Consider the following 22,176-nt stretch of genomic DNA (forward strand, 5'->3'; position numbering starts at 1 on the left):
GGTGAAAAACACTACAAGCTCTTGATCAACAAAATCCAACTAAAGACATATGTAAGAAACTTCCACTGGCTGTATAAACATACACCAAGCAAGTTATGGTCATGCCTAGAGAGCAGCTTATATTAAGAAGAGATAACCAGAGGTGGATAAAAAAGCCACACCCAGTGGTCAGGATTGGATCCCATCTTGTCTCCGATCATAGCTTTTACATCTCATTTTCCAGAATAATTAGTGCCCAAATGCATCACAGCAAACACAAGCATCAATTTTTCCATCCTTTGCCACCACAGCCAAAAAAAGTCTGGGATTCTTAGAATTCTAGTAAGAGGCTCAAGATTCAACAAGATTCAAGATTCATGTACTCCATAAGTTGGCAATTTCTACAATATGGTGAAATTAAAGGAATGACAATAATAAAAGGGCACCGTGGGGAGGAGTTCTCATCCAATGCCCACTGATTTTTCAGTCCACATGATATGCATGTACACTTTGGTCCCTGACTAGCTTGGATATGAGGACATGAGGGGGTTGGACATTCTAGTCTATCTCAGCCTTCCCCAACCTGGCACTCCAGATGTGTTAGACTACAACTCTGATCTTCCCCAGCCAGCATGGTCAATGACATGCTGGCTGGAGACAATAAACCAATACATCTGGAGGACACCAAGTTGGGGAAAGACTGATCCAGATGGTTGCAGGAAGAGCATCACTTTGACATTGTCTTATACTGCATCATTCTTAATTTTCAGGGCACAATTTCTTACTCAGCATGACACAACAGCCCCCACTGTTATATTAAGCCACAGTGTGCTATCATGTCATGCGAACCAGACCAATGAGATCCTAACACTTGGTTTTACAAGCTGATTTGCTTGCACAGTAGATCACAGGATTAGGCCTGCAAATATGGAAAGTTAGGGACAAAAAGATCTGAATGTGTTGAAGAGAGTAATCCTGTAATACCTACATAGACACACACTCACACTCTAAGCAAGTGATCAATCATATTTCTTGGGAACAACTTCTCTCCATTTGTTTTAATGTTGACCAAATCTATTGGTGCAATGAAGGAATTCATCTGTTTAACTGTATGTATCATAATACAGCCTTCCCTAACCTAGCGACCTCCGATGGGTTGGACTACAGCTCCCATGATCGCCAGACAGCAAGGCTGGGTATGTTGGGAATTGTAGTCCAATCCATTTGGAAAGCAGCCATAACAGATGTTGTTGTTTTTAAATTGAAAAGCCAAACAAAACCCACACACAGCCTGGCCTGGCCATCTGTCCCTCTTAGGTACCCTCCTCTTCACCTGTAATGCAAATAGGTCAAGGACCAAGACTTACCTGCTGCAAATGTCTGTTGTTCAAGACAATCCTATAATTACTGAGGATACTATATTTTATATATTACACAACAGAACCAAAATGTAGTGCTACATTGAATTATGCATGAAGGGCAAGACCAGAACTTGCCCTCTCACAGATTTAGATCTGCAACACTGTTTTCTTGTGCTGGCCCCAATCCTCATCGAATATTCTACCATGGGAAGTGCACATGGCTCCCTCCGTTTTTAAATGGGACTCACAGACCTGGATATAAATAGTCTGCTTTTAAATGAATGGTTGTCGATATTCATTTTATTAAGTGATTTGATTTTACTATTTTCTTAGAAGTTTTACGTGGCTGTTCTAGTTAATTGCATTTTATTGTTTTATAATTTCTTCTTGTGAATTGCCTTGAGGTTTGCCTCAAAAGGTGGGATAAAAATATTTTAAATAAACAAAAAGGCAACATTCACACAGAAGAGGCAGGCTTACATTAAATTAAGTATATCAATTTGGCTCTTATGGGAATTCATCAAGTCAGCAACTGACCACAGTGGTGACATTTCCTTTCAGCAAACTGATGTATTCATTAATAACACAATATGCTTTATGGAAGTATAGCAGTGTGGTATTAGTGCATGACTTCGGACCAGTCACTTTCTCTCAACCTAACCTACCTCATAGGGTTGTTGTGGGAGGGTGGGGAGAAGTACACCACTCTGAGCCTTGTATACTACTCTGAGCTCCTTAGAGGAATGGTTCTGTAAGATAGTTAGTGTGCGCTATAGCTTTGTGGATGTGCTATGGCTTCTCTGGATTGAGACCTGTATTGCTCAGAGAAGCAAATAACAACGTATGCTGTAAGCCTAAAAGAAAGCCATTCTCCCTTATTGATTAAAGAAATCCAGCTACTGCCAGACACACAGAAACCAAAACTATGTTAATCAGTGTGCAATTCTCTCTCTGTCTCTCTCTCTCTCTCTCTCTCTCTCTCTTTGTACATCCTTTTAAGATGTGATGCTATCTACAGAAGACACACTGACCTTCAAATCACCGTTGAACTGAAATCAGGTCATTCCAGCCCAGAGATCTACCAAAGCACACATTTATGTAGGCCAAGTCATTAAGGAAGAAAAATATGTTCTTCACCACACCCTCGTTTGTGCAACTGTATAACCTACAAGTTATATTTATGTGAATTCCCTGGCACTACAAAAGCAAACTGTCTATCCAAAGAAAGCCAAAATGCTATAATGTTGTTTCCTCAAATAGCAATAAATCTGAGTAGTACTGAACATGAATTTTTATTCTCTGTTCTGAGCAGCAAACTTCCCCACTTTAACTGAGGCCTTCACCTTTAAGGTGTTCATTCTGCCCTTTCTACCAGCTTCATTTACTGCAGAATTTGAAGGATAAAGTTTTCTATGCTAGTAGGACTGCAAAAAGAATTTACATATTCAGAGAGAGAAGTTCCTGCGGTGAAAACAACATGGAGGAAATTATTCCTTCCTCAAGTCTACTATAAGCATAAATATTCTGGAATTCTGCCATTTCCCCTTATAGTTATAACACAGTATTTTGTGTCCTAGAATATACAATTCTTCTCCCAACAACTATATGCACTGGGGTTGCAACTACTACACGGGATGCTTTTCCACATGTATTTTAATCACCTACTATGATATCACTGAGTGACAACTTTCCCCACTCACATGCTAGTTTTGTAAACTATTCCATTCTCAGCCTATGTTAATCATAGAGGCTGAGTATACACCTCCTCAACCCGGTTCTCAACATAATAACAAGGTTATCTCCCTTCTCTCTGCAGTAATGCCTGAAAAATTTGTTAAAGTATGGAAATCTTTAGTTACATAAAGGTAACTAAAGATTATTAAAGCCACTGTACTAAGGAATGACTAACAGTATGCAGAGTCCATGATTTTTTTCTAGGTTGGAGTGGAGAGTAGAAATAAGATATTCTGCATGGGCACTTATACCTAAAAATTTGATTTCTGTTAAAACATTTCAGAGCATTTGAACTCACTGAACAGACCTTAGTCTACTAAGGACTTTCTACTGAATATTGAATAACTGGTTACTCACAATTTTCACTAGAAAATCATCTCATTTAAAGAAAATGTTTGTTTGTTTGGACTTGGAAGGTACTTTTGTAATAAATAAATAAATATTTATTTGTGGTTTTAGATTGTTGGTTGTTTTTATGCTCTTCATAATTTTAATTTTTGTGAACCGGCCAGAGAGCTTCAGCTATTGGGCGGTATAAAAATGTAATAAATAAATAAATAAATAAATAAATAAATAAATAAATAAATAAATATAAAGTCTATTATTCTTGCCACCCAAATTGGAAGACACTGAATATTAATTGAGAAATATGTAATTCATTAGATAGTCACTTTCATTGTCACTTGTGTATTTTACCTATGAAGATCTGGGGGAAATTTCAGCCCCACTGCATGTATGACTTCAGCATTTTAAAAATAAAATAAAACTAGTAGCCAAAATTAATTAAAGTGACTAGGAAAAAGTAATTTTACCTGTAAATTGTTTTCTGTGACTCTGTTCCACCAAACCATATTGATGGGTACTCCTGTTTTACACCTGTCAGCCAAGCAGCCAATAGTGTTCTTTGATTTTCGTGCCTTTGATCCCACCGGAACTATCCTCTCTTCCAGCATCCCCAGTCGATACTTTCTTGGCTATGGAAAAGAAGGAAAAACACCAGGGCACTCCCAACATCCCTTAGTCTGAAACTCAAACTAAAACTAGACGAGAACATATCTTTGGTTTGATTGGTGGAATAGGAAACAATTTGCAAGTAAAATTCCCGAGTCTGTTCACTTCAATCCTGACCAGACATGCTTCAGAAAAGAAAGTTCAGAGGGCGTCAGCAACCAAAAATAGCGTAACTTATGGAGCAATCCTATGCATAACTACTCAGAAGTTAGCCCCATTGAGTTGAACTTACTCCCAGGTATGCACAGGACTCAAACATAATTCAACCTTTACATGCTGATTTGTGGTATTTCATTAAAAGAAAGTACAGCCCTACCACTTTGTAGTTTTGTTCCAAATATCCATTACCAGCCAATGTTAATGCTTTCCTATCACATACCTTCAACCAGGATACTGAACTCTTAAAACTTTTGAGATTATGAACAGATTTCTAGAAGCCAACCATGACTGAATGTGGAAACAAGTGTTCAGACCAAAAATTGTGAAGTTCTGGCATTAAAGTTTCTGAGATTTTGAAACCCGTGGGCAAGCTTTTAAAGATAGGGTACAAAATTGAGGCTGTCTGTATATTTAAAGTTAACTACTTTGTTCTGAAAGAATAACAGATGTTCCCAAAGTAAGTCAAGTGACACCTTATTGCTACAGCTTTTACTAGTGTAATGATAATCAAATGTTTTAAATTTGAAATTAAAATTTAAAGATGCACATTTAACATGAAGAGATGCTTGTGAAATTAAGATATTATCTTGCCTATAAAACTGAATATTTAGAATGATAAAAGTAATCCCAAGAAGAGTACACAGTAAGTCAGAATACTCACAATATACTTTTTTAAAAATGATCTGGGAGATTATTTTTAATGTGAGTTTTTCCTTTTTGGCATTTCAGTACTCATGGTGGCATCAGGATCCTGAGGCATACAAACATGCCTTTACAAAACTGTAAAAAGGGAAACCTAACAAAAAGAAATATGCCGGAAATGTAAATGAGGCCTACTTTCTGTAGTACCAAATTCAGGTTTTTGTGGTAGATAAAATGAAACTAACTGTAAGTTCCTTGGCAAGTAACATTAAGGTGCAAATTTCAGACAATAGCATGGTGGCCACTTGAGATGCAACCATGAGATGGCTGGTTATGAAATGGCCCATCACATTGATCTAGCCATTTTTATTACACTATTGCAACCTTAATTTTTGCTTTTTGCAGCAACGTAACAAATCCAAAAACAAAGTTGGCAAATGCAAAAATGTGGCTTGATTCATATGAATGACTTTACAAGAATCGAAGGGTTGGATCCAGATTTAGGCACAAGCAACTGGGCTGATGGCACTAAATTTCCATACCCGCTCCCCTCTACAGCAACCCCTCCATACCCCTGAAAATGTTACACAGCAGCCCCGGGGACTCAGTTGAATGTGGTGAGCAGTGGTGTGGAAGGGGGTCTCTGAAAATCAGGCTATCCTGTGTGGAGCCCCTTCCTTCAACAGGAGACAGATCCTGGATCCAACCCAAAAATGAATCACGCACACAAAGAAATAATCAGCTTCTATAATAAATATCCCCAGGTGCTCCAAGATAGCACTAGAAATAAGGTTAGACACAAAGATGGCAATAAAAAGCAATTGATAAGCATTCAGATGCTTCCAATATAGTGAAAAGTTCATAAATTAAAGAGAATTTGGTGTTTTATAAAAGTTTTTGGAAAGAGGTTCAAGTGTACTCCTTTTATACCAAAGACAAGCTCATGTGCTGCCAATCCAGCAATAATTCTGCACAAGCAGTTTCTACTATGAACTGAGAGCAAAGATCTGTATTTACAAGCTGGATTTTCACTGATAGCAAAGGTGACTCTGCTGAGTTTCCCAACAGTATAAAATTGTGAAGCCCAAGGTGTATATAACAAATAGCCATTTATTGACCCAGAAATTCATGGCACTAGAAAAGTTTCTGCCCATCAAAACAAGAATTTGATGCAACTACAGCAAATGTCAGCAACTGTGTCAAATCTGGCCCTGAGGTGCAATGCCTGCTCCCATAAGCAGCAACAGAGTTTGCTGGCAAGCAACATTAGGAAGTGGACGGTGAGGAGCTGACTCATTTCTTTAAATGGCTCTCCAGGACATATACTCTGCTGTAATCAAAATACCCATGTAAGATACTTAATTCACAAGAATAATTCTACACTAAAGTCAGCAGGTCAACATCTCCAATGATTTAGAACCTTTCATTCATTAAGATCTAAGCACAAACAGCATGTCATTGTAAAAAGATTTTAAAGACTGGAATTTGGGACCCTAAGGCTGAAATACTATACTCACTTACCTGAGAATAAGCCCTACTGAACTCAATGGGTCAGTTTGCATAGCATGTCAGCAAGGAAAGGAAAGGAACCTCTTGTGCAAGCACTGAGTCATTACTGACTCTTGGGGGGACGCCAGCTTTCACTGATGTTTTCTTGGCAGGCCTTATAGCGGGGTGGTTTGCCGTTGCCTTCCCTGGCCATTATTACCTTTCCCCCAGCTAACTGGGTACTCATTTTACCAACCTCGGGAGGATGGAAGGCTGAGTTGACCCGAGCCGGCTGCCTGAAACCAGCTTCCAAGCTGGGATCGAACTCAGGCCGTGGGGAGAGTTTCAGCAGCAGAAACTGCTGCTTTAATGCTCTGCGCCACACGAGGATCACGTCAGCAAACCATGAGTTAATTAACCCACAATATGCCAGGACACCCATGAGCCATTTCCAGTTTGCATAAAGAACCTATGAATGCCCTATTCATAGGTTGTAAGTGTGACCCAGACACTCTGGGCTGTTTATGAGCTAAACAACCCAGCATTAAGTTAACTGTAGGTTAACCCTGGGTTGTTTTAACCCATGAACAATCCAGAGTGTCTGGGTTTGGACATCACACTAACAACCTATGAATAAGGCATTCATAAATTCTTTGTGTAAACTGTAAATGGCTCACACACAGTGTGTATTCCATCAAATTGTTGGTTAATTAACCCAAGTGTTGTCATTGTGATCTGTGAACCAGGTCATTGTGACTTACTTCTGAGTAGGCATGTAAACTCTCAATTTTCTGTGCAGAATGGCTACCGATGGTTATGCCTCTTACATCTTCTACAGATTTTTCCCCCCTGTGGTATTCCTCTACCTAATTTCAATTTTCCCCTGAACATTTGACATCACCGATACTTGTAATATACCGAGTGGAAAATTTAACCCCTATGTAGCTTACAATATTAAAGTGAAGAGGAGTTTGGACAGCAGTAAACAATCAGACAAGTATATCTGAACAGCAGCATATATCCAAGATAGTAAAGTACTAGCAGCAAAGAATAGTCTTCCTTTTTCATTTTAAGTACGCAAGATGTAAGATATTAAAAATGAACTTGTTAACTTGAGAAATGAAGATTTTGCTGTAATGTTTAAACTATCAACTCCTCAGCTAGTAGCACTCATGGGAGCCCCAGAGCCTAAAAATGGAACATCTTTAGCCATTAACAGGACCACTAGTGAAGATAAATGCAATTTAGACTTACAAGGGAAAAGGTGTGCTCTTGACCAAAACAAGTTTCAGCTTCAAGGGTCCAACTTACCACGCAAAATACTTGTAATAAATGTAAATGTCTAAGGCCCTTTTTGTATGATGACTCTACTTTCTCTCTGGGATTCTTCCTGAGAAGAGGTTGAGAGTGGATCTCAAGCTCATGCACCCCCTCCATTGCTCTCCTCACTAAAGGCAGAGATGAATGACCAAACGGAGATATGTCATGGTTATTTGAATGCAAGATCTACTTGCCTGGATATTAAGCTATCCCCAGACAAAAAAGAGGAGGGGAGGAAGCATATGAGCCTAAGGCCTGTAGCTAATTTCTTCATGGGGAACATCCCCCCTCTTTCAGTATCTGTACACGTACCATCTAACAGGTCCAGATACATAAACCTACAAATGTCTCTTTTATTATTCTGACATAGCCCTGCAGTGAATATTGTGCTTCAAGCATAGCAATCATCAAGGCAAACACATAATTTCTAGCATTTAACAGTTTGAAGATTGGCTAGGAATGCATGAATTCATGGTGAAGTTTCAGACGTGGGTGCATGACATTTCCGGCTCTGTAGAGAGCACAGGATGGTAACAAAGCAAAATATTCACCTCTCTGCACTCTGCCTATCATAATGCTGCATTGTTCTAGTTAGTAGAAATCATGTAATGAGAATTATTCACACAAGCATTAATCTATCTCCTCCTTTTACATATAAAATATTTCATTAATCCAGGATTGCAGAAAATATTAAAGGGTAGTTACAAAAAAATAATAGTTCTGAGAAATGGCAAAATATATACAGAATATTTGCAGCCTTGGATGTAAGAATTGGTGAAATATGCTATATGAGGAGTTCATAAGCCATTCTCATATCATATACACCACATTTTAGAGCAGGAGTGGGCAACCTGTGGCCCTCTAGAGGTTTGGCCTACAAATCCTACCATTCCTCAGTATTCCCATCCTGGCTAGGGCTGATGGGAATTAGATGCCCTTCAGATATTTTGGACTACATTTTAGAGAGCAGTATTAGGAGCAGTTTGTGCATTTATGCCACTACATTAGCTTTAAGTTCAGTGCTTCATAGCCAAAATGTCATTCCAACTGGGCTAAATTGGCTTAAATCTAGCAGTCCACTAAAGTGGATCTAAGCAGCAAGGCTATCAAAGAATAAACAAGGGAGAAGAACATTCTCCAGAGCATAAGATTTGGATTTTTACTTTATTTTTATTCTAACCCTAACCCTAAAGTCAAAAGACAATCTCCACAGGAATGGTTGAACACTTTGCAGAGTTGCATCTACATTTGTCAAACTAAACTTCAGGTTTAAAGAACAGGACAAAATTATTGAGCCAATCCCAAAATGTGGTCATATCTGGTCATGTTCAGGCAACTGGAAAGATGCCTGCATGTTTCGGAAGACAGAGACAGGAAGTCATTCTTTTCCAGATTAGCTTGGGCTCAAGTATGTTTCCAACTAGTTTTAGGCAGATCTTGATATGATTTTAGATTCCTGACCATGCAGGCAGTTAAGGAGCAATTCAGATCCCCTGAAGGAATCTGTCTTAAAGGCAAGGTCAGACATCTGCTTAAAGTACCCTTCCTCAGGGCAGAGGTTCAGTGGTGTCTCTCTTCTAAGGCTCAAACTAAATGCTAGTTTTAAATCCAACAGCAGCTATACAGACTGTAGGTAGGAGTTCACATGACTGAAGACTTCTCCACAGAAAAATCACTTTTACATGTACAAGGAGAGATAGAAAACTTGACGTCAGAGAGAAGAGTTCTATATACAGGGTGCTTGTTTTGTACCAAGAACGTTTCAATTATGTGAACCCCACCTGCAATCTGAAACGGTACAGCCCAGATAAGGTTTACAGTCTTATCTTCTGTTTATGAGAATTAGGCCTATGCTACAGTTTCATGAAATATCTTTAGTACCAACATGGTGTCAAGTTCTGTCCAGGGATGGATGACAACTTTATTGATTTCAGTAACAAAGGGATCAGGAACATTTGCATCACCAATAAGGTGGAACGGTGCGCTACTGTATCAAGTGATGCTTTTTCAGACAAAGGCTTTTTTGGACAAAAGCCTCCCCTTTTCAGTGCTCATCAGGAAAAAGCCTTTCTCTCCTCCAAGCTGCTGGTCAAAGATAAGAGCTTTTCCTTGCTGGGAAAAGAGGGCGGAACCTGATGAGTGACTCAGTCCTCCTTACTTCTGAGTACACTTAGAATTGATGAGAAACATGTTTTGGGCCTACCCACTCTGCCTTTTGCTATGACCACCGAAGGAATGCAGCCCCTGAAAACATTTCCAGATAGGAGCTTGTGCAATTATAAAAACTAAACACCTCCTCATGTATATAGCTATTTAGGGACTCTTGATTAGCAAAGAGTTTGAGGAATGATAACTAAGCATCAAACCTTGAGATAATGGTTAGAGTTTTGGACTGGGGAGAACCCGGGTTCTAGACCCCATTCAAGCATGAAGCTTGAGTGATTTTGGGCCAGTCACTGATTCTTAGCATAACCTACCTCACAGGGAGGTAAGAGAAGGGGTGGATCATGTATACCGCCTTAAGCTCCTTGAAGGAAAGGTGGGGTATAAATGTAACAAATAAATAAATATAGCTGTAAAAACATTTGCTTGGAGTTAACAAAATGATATGTGCTTCGTGGCCCGAACTTTTTAACATCTGGAACTCTTCAAAACATAGGTAAGATAAAATTCTTCCGATTGTCAAGTGTAAAGATGCAAAACCCATTTCAAGGACTAAGATAATCAGCAAAATGACACTAACAAAAGAACTAAAGCAGTCATTTGCAATCCACTGATTTAGCAGCTGTGATTGTAAACAACATACTTGTGAACAGTAAATATTTAAAAGGAGTCTAGACTACAAGGCTGCCATACAGTGGCCACCCAGTAGCAAAACTGATGCTTTAAGGTGGATTCCTGCATTGAGCAGGGGGCTGGACTCGATGGCCTTTTAGGTCCCTTCCAACTCTACTATTCTATGATTCTATAACTGGGCAAGACATTTTGAAGAATGTGAACAAGGTTGGTTATGGTGATCCCAGTGAAGAACAGCCAGCCCAGAATTTTCAAATCCACCTAAAGGACAAGTTTCTGGTCTGTACTTCCGTATGTACAAGACAACAATGGACTCCTCCAAGGTTTATTACATTATGTACAGACTATGAGTTAGATCCAGACTTGTGTTAACAGAGTGTGGCTGGCACTGGAGGAAAGGGGCAGTCCAGAAACTTTCACCAACTCTGCCTTCCTGCTGCAACCCCCATGTCCCTGAAACGTTGCTCATGGAAAGGAGTACCCTCTAAAACAGAGGGAGGTGATGCTGGGAGAACAAGGAATTTGTAAAATTGCCACCGCACCCCACTTTCCCTAGAGGAAAGCTCTGCTAGATCCCAGTTCCTCCACAAACAGAAAGGGCCCTTCCATTGAGATCCAACACTATATATTCGTGAAGATGCTATGGAGGAAACAATAGCAGTTATCAAGTGACTACACACAGGGACTACACACAATTCACTTCTCAAACAATTATCCAACCACATATACTGACCAGGCAACTGCACAGGGTTTCAAAGTGCCCTGCCCTCTTTTAAACCTGGTCACTATAGTATAGCTCCGACAGCTTAAACTGTTGTAATGAAGAGGGAATTTCACCAGGTTCACCATATATACAAATGACACCTGCTGAAATTCCCTTTTCTATGAAACTGTTAAAGATACAGGAGCCCTGTCCTCCTTTTCATATGGTCACCTACCTAATCCTAAAACATACTGTCCAGAAGCCAAAGATCTACTTTGCACATGAAGTAGAGTATATAATTTGTTGTCATAATTAGCACAAGGGTTAATTGAACTAACTCCCAAGGACTACTTTTGTACAACCCATGGCCATTATGCAATCACCTCTAAAAGTGTGCAGGGCTACTGATGGGCTTGCAGTACAACCAGATTCAAGCCCCCATTTCTATGAGCCAGCACCTCTACTTGTGTGTGTACACACAGCCATGATTATTTGGACATCGTGGTAACCATTTGTGGGGTGGGGGGCCAGGAAGAGCTATTGCAATTGTACATGCTTTTGGAAGCAGTTATGTATACAACCTGTGCCTCCACACAGTCCTGGATGAGATGGAAGCCCTGGTAGTGGTCCTGTGTTCTCCCAGAGCTTTAAAGGCACTACAGTAAAACTAGCACTATCTGCAGATATAAACTTGCATTTTCTCCCCACCCTACTTGACAGAAATCAGATTCATTTATTCACTGCTTCAAAAATTTGCAAAATGCTATCCAATACCGTCAAAATGAGCTACTTCCTGTATCAAGCCAAAGAACAAGAAACCCCAAACCCCTGGGATTTGTAGAAGTAGTTGCCTAATTTGCTATTCTATATAATGCCAATATAAAATCTTCGACCAACTTCAGTATTAAGTGTGGTGGAGGAGAACTAATTTTTATAATGCATTAATATCCTACAGCAGGGTGGAGTCAAGGAAAAAGCCCTGATTGACCAACTAAGAGCGCCATCACACTAGCGATTTATCGCAGTCTCGCCATGCCTGGTATGTGTTTTTGCACATGACATCGTCCCTGTCCTGCACTAATCTCGCCTCTTCCCCTCCTTTTTTCATCTTATTTTGGAGCGGGGAAAGTCTGGGTTTTCCCCCTGCCTATGCAATAAAGCTGCTCCTTCATCCTGTGTATTGCTGTCCTTGCGCTATATCGGACCATTCCCTTTTTGTTGGGGGGGGCATGTGTCGGAGGGCAGTCTCGCTGACAAAAGAGGGCTGGGCAGTTCTCTGCTCAATTGCTCAACCGTGAAGGGGGAGGGAGGGAGGGCCAAACAGTCCGCAGAGAAGGCGAGAGAGGCTGCTGCTGCCTGTGCTTGGGGACTCAGTCCCATTCAACTCTATGGTTCTTACTCCTGAGTAGGCATGTCTAGGTTTCCTGACCAGAACAATGTCGGCTTCCCGTTGCCATGCCAACACTGACCACAAACTTTTCCAAAAACTAATTGTAATACTTCCTCTTCACATATTGTTTAATAGCGGTGTGCAGGTCGCCTCAGCTCCAAAATTGGAAACAGAGCTCCGCTGACCAGCTTCTCTGCTCTGATTTTCAGAGTGGACCACTCTGTTTTCAGATAACCGTTACATTATGCCTATGGAAATTAACAAAAATGCTTAGCTCTGTCATTTTTAAAGATAAAGAGATGAAACTTGGCATGGTGATAGCTCTTAAGGAGGGCTTTAGCCAAGTCAAGTTTTAATCAGATCCATTCATGCCTTGGTTTTTAGGATTTTATTTTTATTTTCCCCCTCTCAAACCATTCTCCTGATACTCCACCAATGCGAAATTCCACCTGTTTCCATTTGTGGAGGAGCGGTTTTCCTTTACTTTGATAAAGTGCAGCTGTGCATCTCCAGTTCATAAAAATAAAGATCTGCTGGGTGGGGCGGGAGATTTCCCTGGTATAGTAGCGATACAGATGAAAAGATACATGAGCTGAAATAGCACAACAACGCACAAACGTGAAAGTGCCCAGTGCTAGACTCGCTTAGGAAACAGAGGGGGAAACTGCAGACTCAAACTGGGAGGAAAAAAAGTAGGTGTGAAGGAGCTCTAAGTTATGGCTCATGGCCCATACCATATCCTGGACAAAGGAAAGACAACAATTCCTTAACTCAAATGGTTTGTAATTTGAAATCTTGTAATCAGTTGCTTAATATCAGCAAGAGAAGTATTGATATAACGTTATGAGCATTCTTTTGAAGAAAAACAATCCCAATTATCATAGGAAAGTGCCAAAAAAAAGTTTATTAACCTGTACCAAAATGTAGTAGTTCTTGACATATATAATCTTCGGACATCGATAAAAACATGTTATGCAATATTGAACATTTGAACTCTGATGGTCAATACTGACTAATGAAAATTAGCTGATCTAGGTGGGGACATTTAAAGCTTTGAGCAGATAGCTTGAAAAACAGAAGAGAAACTACTCAGAGATAATTATTATGATTTTGAAACTATCTGCAATGTCATAAAATAGTTTTCAAGTTAATCTGCAAACAAGAATTCAGTATATAGTTTACAGATTTTTTTAAATCTGCGGGTAATGTGGATTATAGCATAAAGTTTTTTCCCCAAAGAGTAAATTCAACACAAGTTATTTTAGAGAAAAGTTTCTGGACACCTATTTGGAGATTACCTCATAACCACAATTCTGCAATACTACAGCTAGAAAGTAATCTCTTGGATTTTTGAGAAGATGTGAAGTTAGAGAGAGATGATCTGGACAATTACAAGCAAGTGCATACAAGCATAAGAATACACACTCAGAAATGTATATTATATGCTGTCGCAGCTATTATTAACGCAATATCAGTTTCTGTATGAAATGAATTAAGAAAGCGGCTCTTTTGTTATTTTGACATAAAAACTTGGAAAGTTTGGCAATACCTACTTTTCTCCTTTGAGATAAGCTGAGGGCAGCAAAGTCATTAAACAAGGATGAACCAGGCGAAGTAAGGGGATCTGCAAAAGAGGTTTCACCAAAACACATACACAGATGCACACTTTAATAGTATATTAAATATGATTTTTTATTTCAATGCTTAAAATATGCTTACAAACTACAATCAGGATCCAGAAAGTTATCTTATGCACGCATGCCTAAGGACATGTACCTGTTCAATGTACTCCCCTCCCCACCCGCAGTTAACAGCTGACCTCTAGGGCTTATCAAATTGTTCATGAAGCTTCTCTGATTTCTTTGGATTTTGGAGTACAACTTTACAATTATTACATACTTATACCTTCACAGATGTCATCTGCAACACCATCCAACAGTGACTGTCTCAGTGATATTTTTTTTAAAAGAAAAAACCTCTTAAATCTACTGAAAAGCTAAATTCTGGATGAATATAGAACTAGAAAAAAATGAAGACTATGGTTTAGCAGCTTAGTTAGATAGGGCCATCATATTTTATCACTGCCACTGTAACATTAATAGCATTTTAATCAGAGGTTAACTTCGCATTGCCTAACTTTAGTTGGATCACAGCCAACATATTAAAATTACATTTTTAACTACCAGTTCATGCTACATGATATTTTCTCCAGTCTAAAGTACTCATATTGAAAGTGCATGTTAATTCACATCTTCCTCGTTGACTTATTCTTATAAATGCACTCCCATGTGGAAGTGAGTTACAAATGAAAGTTTCTGGTACAGATAGTAACAAATCATTAACTTTTCTAAGATGTAAATGCAGTTTAACTTGCTATCACTATAGATACACCTGCTTAACTGTACATGTTTACCATGGACTGTCACATAAAATGATTTCAGACAGAACTGGATACATCTATAATATAAGTATGTACATAGTCGATATTGTATTTAAAAGTTTAAGCCAATTATATGAGATGTCCCTTAGACTTACACAGCTTTCTTGCTAAATTATATAAAGAAAACACACAACAGGAAGGGGAAAGTTGGGGCTCACAAGAACTAATGTGGTTTTCTAATTTTTAGACCGAACTGGGTACTGCTAGGAAAGAGGAAGAATTCGTTGTTTTGTAAATAGAAGTGAATATTTTACTATGTGGCCCTACTCAATTAATTATCTTAGCATTTGCTGTTAGCAATTCTCCTCGGAATGTCCATGTCTCAGGTGCACCTAAAGTAACTCTCTGAATCCTTGCCAAAGTTTTCTCCTAGATTTTTCTTGTTTCAAATTATTTAATCTGCCCTTTGTTTAATATTATACAAGTTGGAAAGCAAAAAGGAAAAGCTGAATGGAAAACTAAAATTGGAGCCAAAAGCGCATGGTGATAGAATTTTTAAAATGAAATTTGCAGTAAGACGTTATATAAATTCTATAAATATAATTAAAATGATAATTTTAGCATATTGTAAAGCATATTTGCAATATGCTAAAAGCATATTTTAAAAAATCCCCCTAAAATAGGTTAACATTGCTGTGTTGTTGGACAAAAGGTGGGATATAAATAAATATAATAATATTAATAATAATAAATATAATAATAATTTTAAAATGCACTTCTTACCATGGCCTGCATACGGCTTGGCACTGTCATTGAGAAGGCTTGGGGAACTGCTGCTATTTGTCATCCTCTGCAGAAAGTGAAAAACAAAATTGCATGATGCAGTTGGGATCATTTGTATTAGCCCATTTTTCTATAAACTGAAAATGGATTGATACAAGATTACAAGACACTTGTTAGAAGATTATGTTAATCAAAGCCTTAGTTCTCCAGGGACACACGAATTGGTGCAACTGTTCAAAGAAGTAAGTGTGTTCCAATAAAAGACAGGAAAAAAATAGTAGCTGGCCAAAACATTTAACATGCTAGCCATCCTGATGTAAACAATATCCTTCTTTTTATTTATTAGGATAATTTATTTAGTTAAAAGGATTACATAAAAATGATGGAATTTCAATAGCAGTACAGCAAGGAGATAGGGGGGTTTTAAGTGGAAGAACTCATGGTAGTAACATCCAACATTTATACTGACTGAAACAGGTCTATTTCTAGGACTGTATTTCAAATATAATTCAATTTATTATTATTTTAAGTGAGGGTCCATGTTTTTATTAATCTTTTAATGCTGAACACACGTTTACTTTAATAAATCTGTGCTGTGCAAAACATTTGAACAAACTGTAAAATCTTGCTTTCAGTGTAAAATTACAGGCCCTAAAATAAGCCTTTTCTAAATAATCACAACCCAGTTTCACACAAGTGAGGTGAAAGCTTGCATTCAAGTTAAATACTTAAAGTTACTAATGTGCCACACACAAAATCATGCCAGAATTTACCAGACTATTTTCTGTATGTATGTTTCAAGAACTTAAAAGGATTTCACCACAAAAGAGGATTTCTATCCTCTTTTTGCTCTAGCTAAAGCATTATACATTCTTTTTGACAAATTCCAGTATCTCTGAACAACTTCCTCAGCTCCCTGTCCCTTTCAAGAACGTAGAGAGAAAACTATGTTTCATTAGTTGCTTAACTACATGAAAATGACAAAAATATCACTTGTGACTTTATGATTTATCAGCACTCAATATATTTCTTTTGATAATAGAAGAACATAGCCACCCTGTGTTAAATTAAACCTATTCAATCTACATCAAGAAACTTGCAAACAACAATGTAAATTCTTAAACAGCAGATTGGAGTGGGTGCGGTTTGAATGCTAGAAAAGCCAGTCACTAAACACAGAATATAAATATAGTAGGAGCATGTTCATATGAAAAGATTTCTATCTAGTATGAAAGGCAGTATCCTAAGCCAAGTTTACACAGGGGGAAACAATGAGCCAATATAATGGTAGGTGAATATATACCCTGGATTTCCCTGAACTCACAACCGGGTGGGAGTTGGGGTAGCAGGCATTGTGCTTGGGCATGTGCCACTTTCTACAGAGGGTAAAAGCCAAGGACACTCCCCTCTCACATTGACTTGAAAAACGTGACAGTTGAATAAGGCCAATGAAAGTAGACCTGAGTTTGAAGAGGAACTTACAACTTCGTAGTATACTAAATCCTGAGAATAAGACACTTCCCCAAATCTTAGTGTTCACCACTAGTTAGAACATACTGTTAAAAAAAGACTTGGTAAAAAACAACGAAACACAAACCCTTTTCTTAACTTCCATGATACAAACATCACTCAGTTTCATGCTCATCCTTCTGAATTTCTTTGATTCAGATAGAACACACTGTTGCTATGGATCCAAATAGGTCATAATGGTCTATTTAAATTTCAGACTAAAGACAAGAAAACATGAACAAATGGTTATCATTCAGGTCTTATATAAAATATAAACACCTTCATATTCAGGGGGCTCTTGCTTTCTTTTCATTAACTTTCTAAACATATAGCCCTCACAAGTGTGACTTTTATATGATTGTCAATGAACTAAAAGAAAAAGTACTGATCCCCTCTCTCCGACATCAATGGCTCCTGGGGAAAGCACCATTTATTCTAGAAATCTATGTGGGCACAGCATCTTGGCTCTCTTCTTTTTAAGAAAAAAGCATATTTCTAGCTCTTTTCACTAAGATAATAGGCCTTAAAGTGTGTAGGAAATGCCTGGTAGAATTCACAGGAGAGAGCTGAACAGGAATTCCAGTGGTCAGGGTGGAACTTTGTGCTTCTCTCATGTCTAGAATGATTCAGAATAAGCAATGTGAAAAAATGTTATTTTGCACAATTTACACAGAATGCAGGATTCAACATTTTTTGGGCACACAGGGTTTGCTTTTTTTTGTTTACATTTTTAAGTGCAGGGAGATGTGCACTCCACTTTTCAATTTGGGGCAACTACTTTAAGTTTACTTTGTGTTTTATACTTTAGCAGGCAGTCCTCCTTATATCAGCCAGAAACTACACCCTACCGGCCATGACATTCTTTTTCAAATGCCTATGTCTGAACTGTCAAAATGACTGATTGCTGTCAGCTAAGCCGTCTAAGTGTTGCATCTTAGTTTCACCAATCATTCTCCCACATGCAAAATTATCACATGGCGAATCTGTCAAGACAACCGCAAAAAACAAAAAAAGCACAAAGTAATTAGCCAACCAGCATAAATCTGCATCAGAGATTTAGACCAAACTGTGGATCTGCCAACTCCTGATAATATTGGGCAGATTTGTGAACCAACATGAGAACTAGTGACACAACACTAGAGATTTTATTATAGACCTATTAGAAAGCTTTGAGCCTCAGCTGCCAAAGGACAGACTTGTCAGAATAGGGAGCTTCGGCTATTGGGTGGTATAAAAATGCAAATAATAATAATAATAATAATAATAATAATAATAATAATACAACAAAGACTTTTTTTCTCTCTAAACATGCATAGGATTGTGTCCTTAGTTAAATAAGAGATCCAATATTATTTAACCTAACCTCAGGAGGTTCAGTGGCACAGGTTTTGCAACTTCAATTTCAAATTCCTCCTTGAGTCTTGACTTGATGTAGTTATCTCCTTCCATCTCCCCTTATCAACTTCCATTTACTACAATTCTCCCTCAATATAATTGTATTCATCTCTTTTCCAGAGGATTTTATTGCCTCTTCCTTAGAATATGTCCATACCAGCACTTATTAACTTTCATTTGGTTTTGTCAATCCTTATCCCTTAATAGGTCTTTTTCTGTTTCCTTGTGCTCACTTGACCTGGAACTGAAGGCTTGGGTTTTAAAAAAAATGTATTAAGATGAATAATTAGATGAAGTTGACAAGCTGTGTGAATGGAGAAATACAATGATGCTCATTTGGGGAGGGGGGGAGTATATTTAAGTTGGTTTGGCAGGAAAAGTGACAACACGAAGCTCTAGTCCGCACCAATTGGGTAAACACCTGCTGCTCTTCTACTCGATCCCACAAGATTCCATTTTACCTCACATGCTCCTTAATATTTATATGAAGCCGCTGGGCACGGTCATCTGAGGATTTGAAGTGAAATGCCATCAGTATGTTGATGACACAAAGCTGTCCCTTTTTTGACATCAGAGTCTAGAGTGGCTGTGCAGATACTTGAACTGGTGCCTGCAGTAATGATCTGGATGATGATCAATAAACAGAAGCTGACTCTTGACATGACAAAGGCCCTGTGGGTAGATGGTTATCAGTTCCAGGGAAATGGTGTTTATCCTGTTTGGGATAGGGTTGCACTCATTCTGGAAAAAAAGGGGTCTCCTTGATCCAGCTACAGGCCTAGATGAGCCTGGTGGTGCAGAGAACCTTTTACCAGCTGTGGCTGATCTGTTAGATGCAGTCATTTCTGGATAGGGAGAGTCTGGCTATGCCAACCCACGTGCCAACAGAATTTTAACTGGTTTACATCACCCCAATCTTAAAAGAACTGCACTAGTTACGTTTTCGTTTTGGGGCCCAGGTGCTGGTACTTACCCTTAAAGTTCTGATAGCTTAGAACCCCAATACTTTGAAGAATAAATACTTACATAACATAATACAATACTATCTTACCAAGACATCTCTCTAACCACTACAAACCAGACACTTAAAACTTCCTGCACATTCAATCCTCATGTCTCACAGAAGGACCCCAGTGCTTTAGTTTAAGCACATTTCCACAATTAAGATCAGAGGTTAGTAATCAAAGCTCATTTAGAAAGCATACAAGAGTTATATGGATTTTACAAAGGAGGTCCATTCAGTTCACACAGTGGCCAGCCAGCTATCTGCCAAGAACCCACAAGGAGGACATGGTGCATCAGCAATTTCCCACTCATGTCGCCCAGCAACTGGTGTATATTGGCTTACTGCCTCTGATACTGGAGGTAGCACATAGCCATCAGGACTAGTAACCATTAATAGCCTTCTCTTCCAGGAATTTATCCAAACCCCTTTTAAAGCCATCCAAACTGGTGGTCATCACTACAACTTGTGGTAGTGAATTCCATAGTTTAACTATGCGCTGTGTGAAGAAATACTTCCATTTATCTATCCTGAATCTCCCTCCACAGCTTCATGGGATGACCCTGGGTTCTAGTATTATGGCAGAAGGGGAAAAATGTCTCCCTAGCCACATTCTCCACACCATACATAATTTTGTATAACTCTATCATGTCTACCCTTAGGCTCCTTTTATCCAAGTTAAACAATCCCAACTGTTGTAACCTTCCCTCACAGGGGAGATGCTCCAGCCCGTTGATCATTTTAGTTGCCCTTTTCTGCACTTTTTCCAGCTCTACAATATCTTTTTTTAGGTGTGGTGATGAGAACTGTACACAGCATTCTAAGTGTGGTTGCACCATAGATTTGTATAAAGGCAGTATGATACTGGCAGTTTTATTCTCAATTCCTTTTCTAATAATGCCTAACATGGAGTTGGCCTTATTTATAATGGACGCACACTGGGCTGAACATAGTGCACTCCAGATGTTTCGATTACAACTCCCATAATCCCTCCACACTGGCCATGCAGGTTAGGGCTGATGAAAATTGTAGTTCAAAACATCTGGAGGGCACCAGGTTTTCTATACTTGAATTCAACAGTGTAAGCTGGCAGAATGGAGATATCCTAACATTTTATCACTATATACCCACCTACCCTGAATAAGCTGTTCTATTCTGGATTAAAAAAAAGTTTGCTCTGATCAATACACCATGCACCAACCTTCCTCAATGTGGTGTACTCCAGATGTTTGGACTACAACTACTAGCAGCTCTGAGATTTTGCTCAACAAAGATTTCTTAGAAGAAAATATATACTCCTAAATTGCAGAACTAATACATTGCAGATATGCACAACAGCAGCAACAAGAAGCCTAAACTAAGAACGATGGAAGATATATATCATCCGGATATATACATCACCATTTGGGGAAAAATGGACCCCAGAAGGCCCCAAAACTGGTCAAAAAGACCTTTTTCAATTGCTATTCTCCCCCAAATCTTTATATACAGAGAAATTAGAAACAGATGTCTGGATTGAGAGCTCCCTTCCTGGTCACTGAATGTCTCCCATCATCTCACCACATTCAGAAACCAACAGTTGCACCAAATGATACCATGTTCAAACAAATGTGAGATCACCTAGTGCACTTTTACATGCAGTAAGGGAGACAGGGTAAGAGAACATATAAGTCCAACACCTTCTACCAACTTCATGTGTATAAAGAAAGGAATAGCTGAACAGGCAGCATTTCATTTACATTTTTTGTACCACTTTAAAGTTTACACCAAAAATGTGTGTTCTGCAAAGGGGTACAATCCCTATTGCAAGGATTCCCGGATGTGATGAAAGAGTAAATTTACTACTGCTCTATGGAAAAGTAGTAAAATAGACGCAAAATTACAGGAAACAGCTAGAAAGAAACTGATCTGCTGAAGAAATGTATTTTAATCCTCAGTACACTTTAACCTAGCTGCTTACCAAATCAAGCATTACCTGCATCATAGGATACTTTGCTTCAGCAGGACTTCCAAACCCATTAACTCCAATGAAGCTGGTGCTGAAGTAGGAGTCTGTAAGACTAGCTTCAGCCAGGGCACCTCCATCCATGCCTGGAACTAGAATAATAAAAAAAAATGTTTCAAAAGGTTATCAGCTTTGCAGACCCTTTTCTCCCAATAGCATACCAGTTGAAATTTTACAGCTGCCTACCTAAACACAAACTCCCGTGACCGAGTGAGAAACTATTTGTTCAGCAACAGACTACAGGATGCTTGTCAGCTTTGTCATTTGCACCTGATTTTCAGTGGGCAGCAGCTGTCCTTGGCAAAACTCCAGTAGCAAACTATACCTGCCTTAACAGTAGCAACAGAGTCATATGCAAACATGGTGCTGTACTTTGTTTAACACAGGGCCACACTTTCGCCCTGTTCAGGCAGTCATACTCATGCAATTGCTATTAGTATTGCATGAGGTGAAGAGCAAAGCTGAGTTCATTGGCCCTGTCCCTGCATCCCCTGCCGGCCCCACCTCTTACCATCCAC

At 38.9% G+C, this 22,176-nt stretch overlaps 1 protein-coding gene across 2 annotated transcripts in view; it reads right to left on the reverse strand.

Annotated features, from left to right (window-relative positions):
• The window catches only part of PAN3 (poly(A) specific ribonuclease subunit PAN3), a 64,537-nt gene that overhangs the window by 33,979 nt on the left and 8,382 nt on the right, over positions 1-22,176 (reverse strand). For both annotated transcript variants that reach the window (XR_010025482.1, XM_063127006.1), the window contains exons 2-5: positions 21,629-21,750; positions 15,747-15,813; positions 14,137-14,207; positions 3,887-4,048 (exon numbers count right to left, since the gene is read on the reverse strand). Coding sequence is in view for 1 of the 2 variants with exons in the window: in XM_063127006.1 (XP_062983076.1) it covers positions 3,887-4,048; positions 14,137-14,207; positions 15,747-15,813; positions 21,629-21,750 (422 nt within the window). In the remaining variant the exon portion in view is untranslated. The remainder of the gene's footprint in view (positions 1-3,886; positions 4,049-14,136; positions 14,208-15,746; positions 15,814-21,628; positions 21,751-22,176) is intronic.

Source organism: Elgaria multicarinata, chromosome 5, assembly GCF_023053635.1.
Source record: "Elgaria multicarinata webbii isolate HBS135686 ecotype San Diego chromosome 5, rElgMul1.1.pri, whole genome shotgun sequence".
Classification (NCBI taxonomy): Eukaryota; Metazoa; Chordata; class Lepidosauria; order Squamata; family Anguidae; genus Elgaria; species Elgaria multicarinata.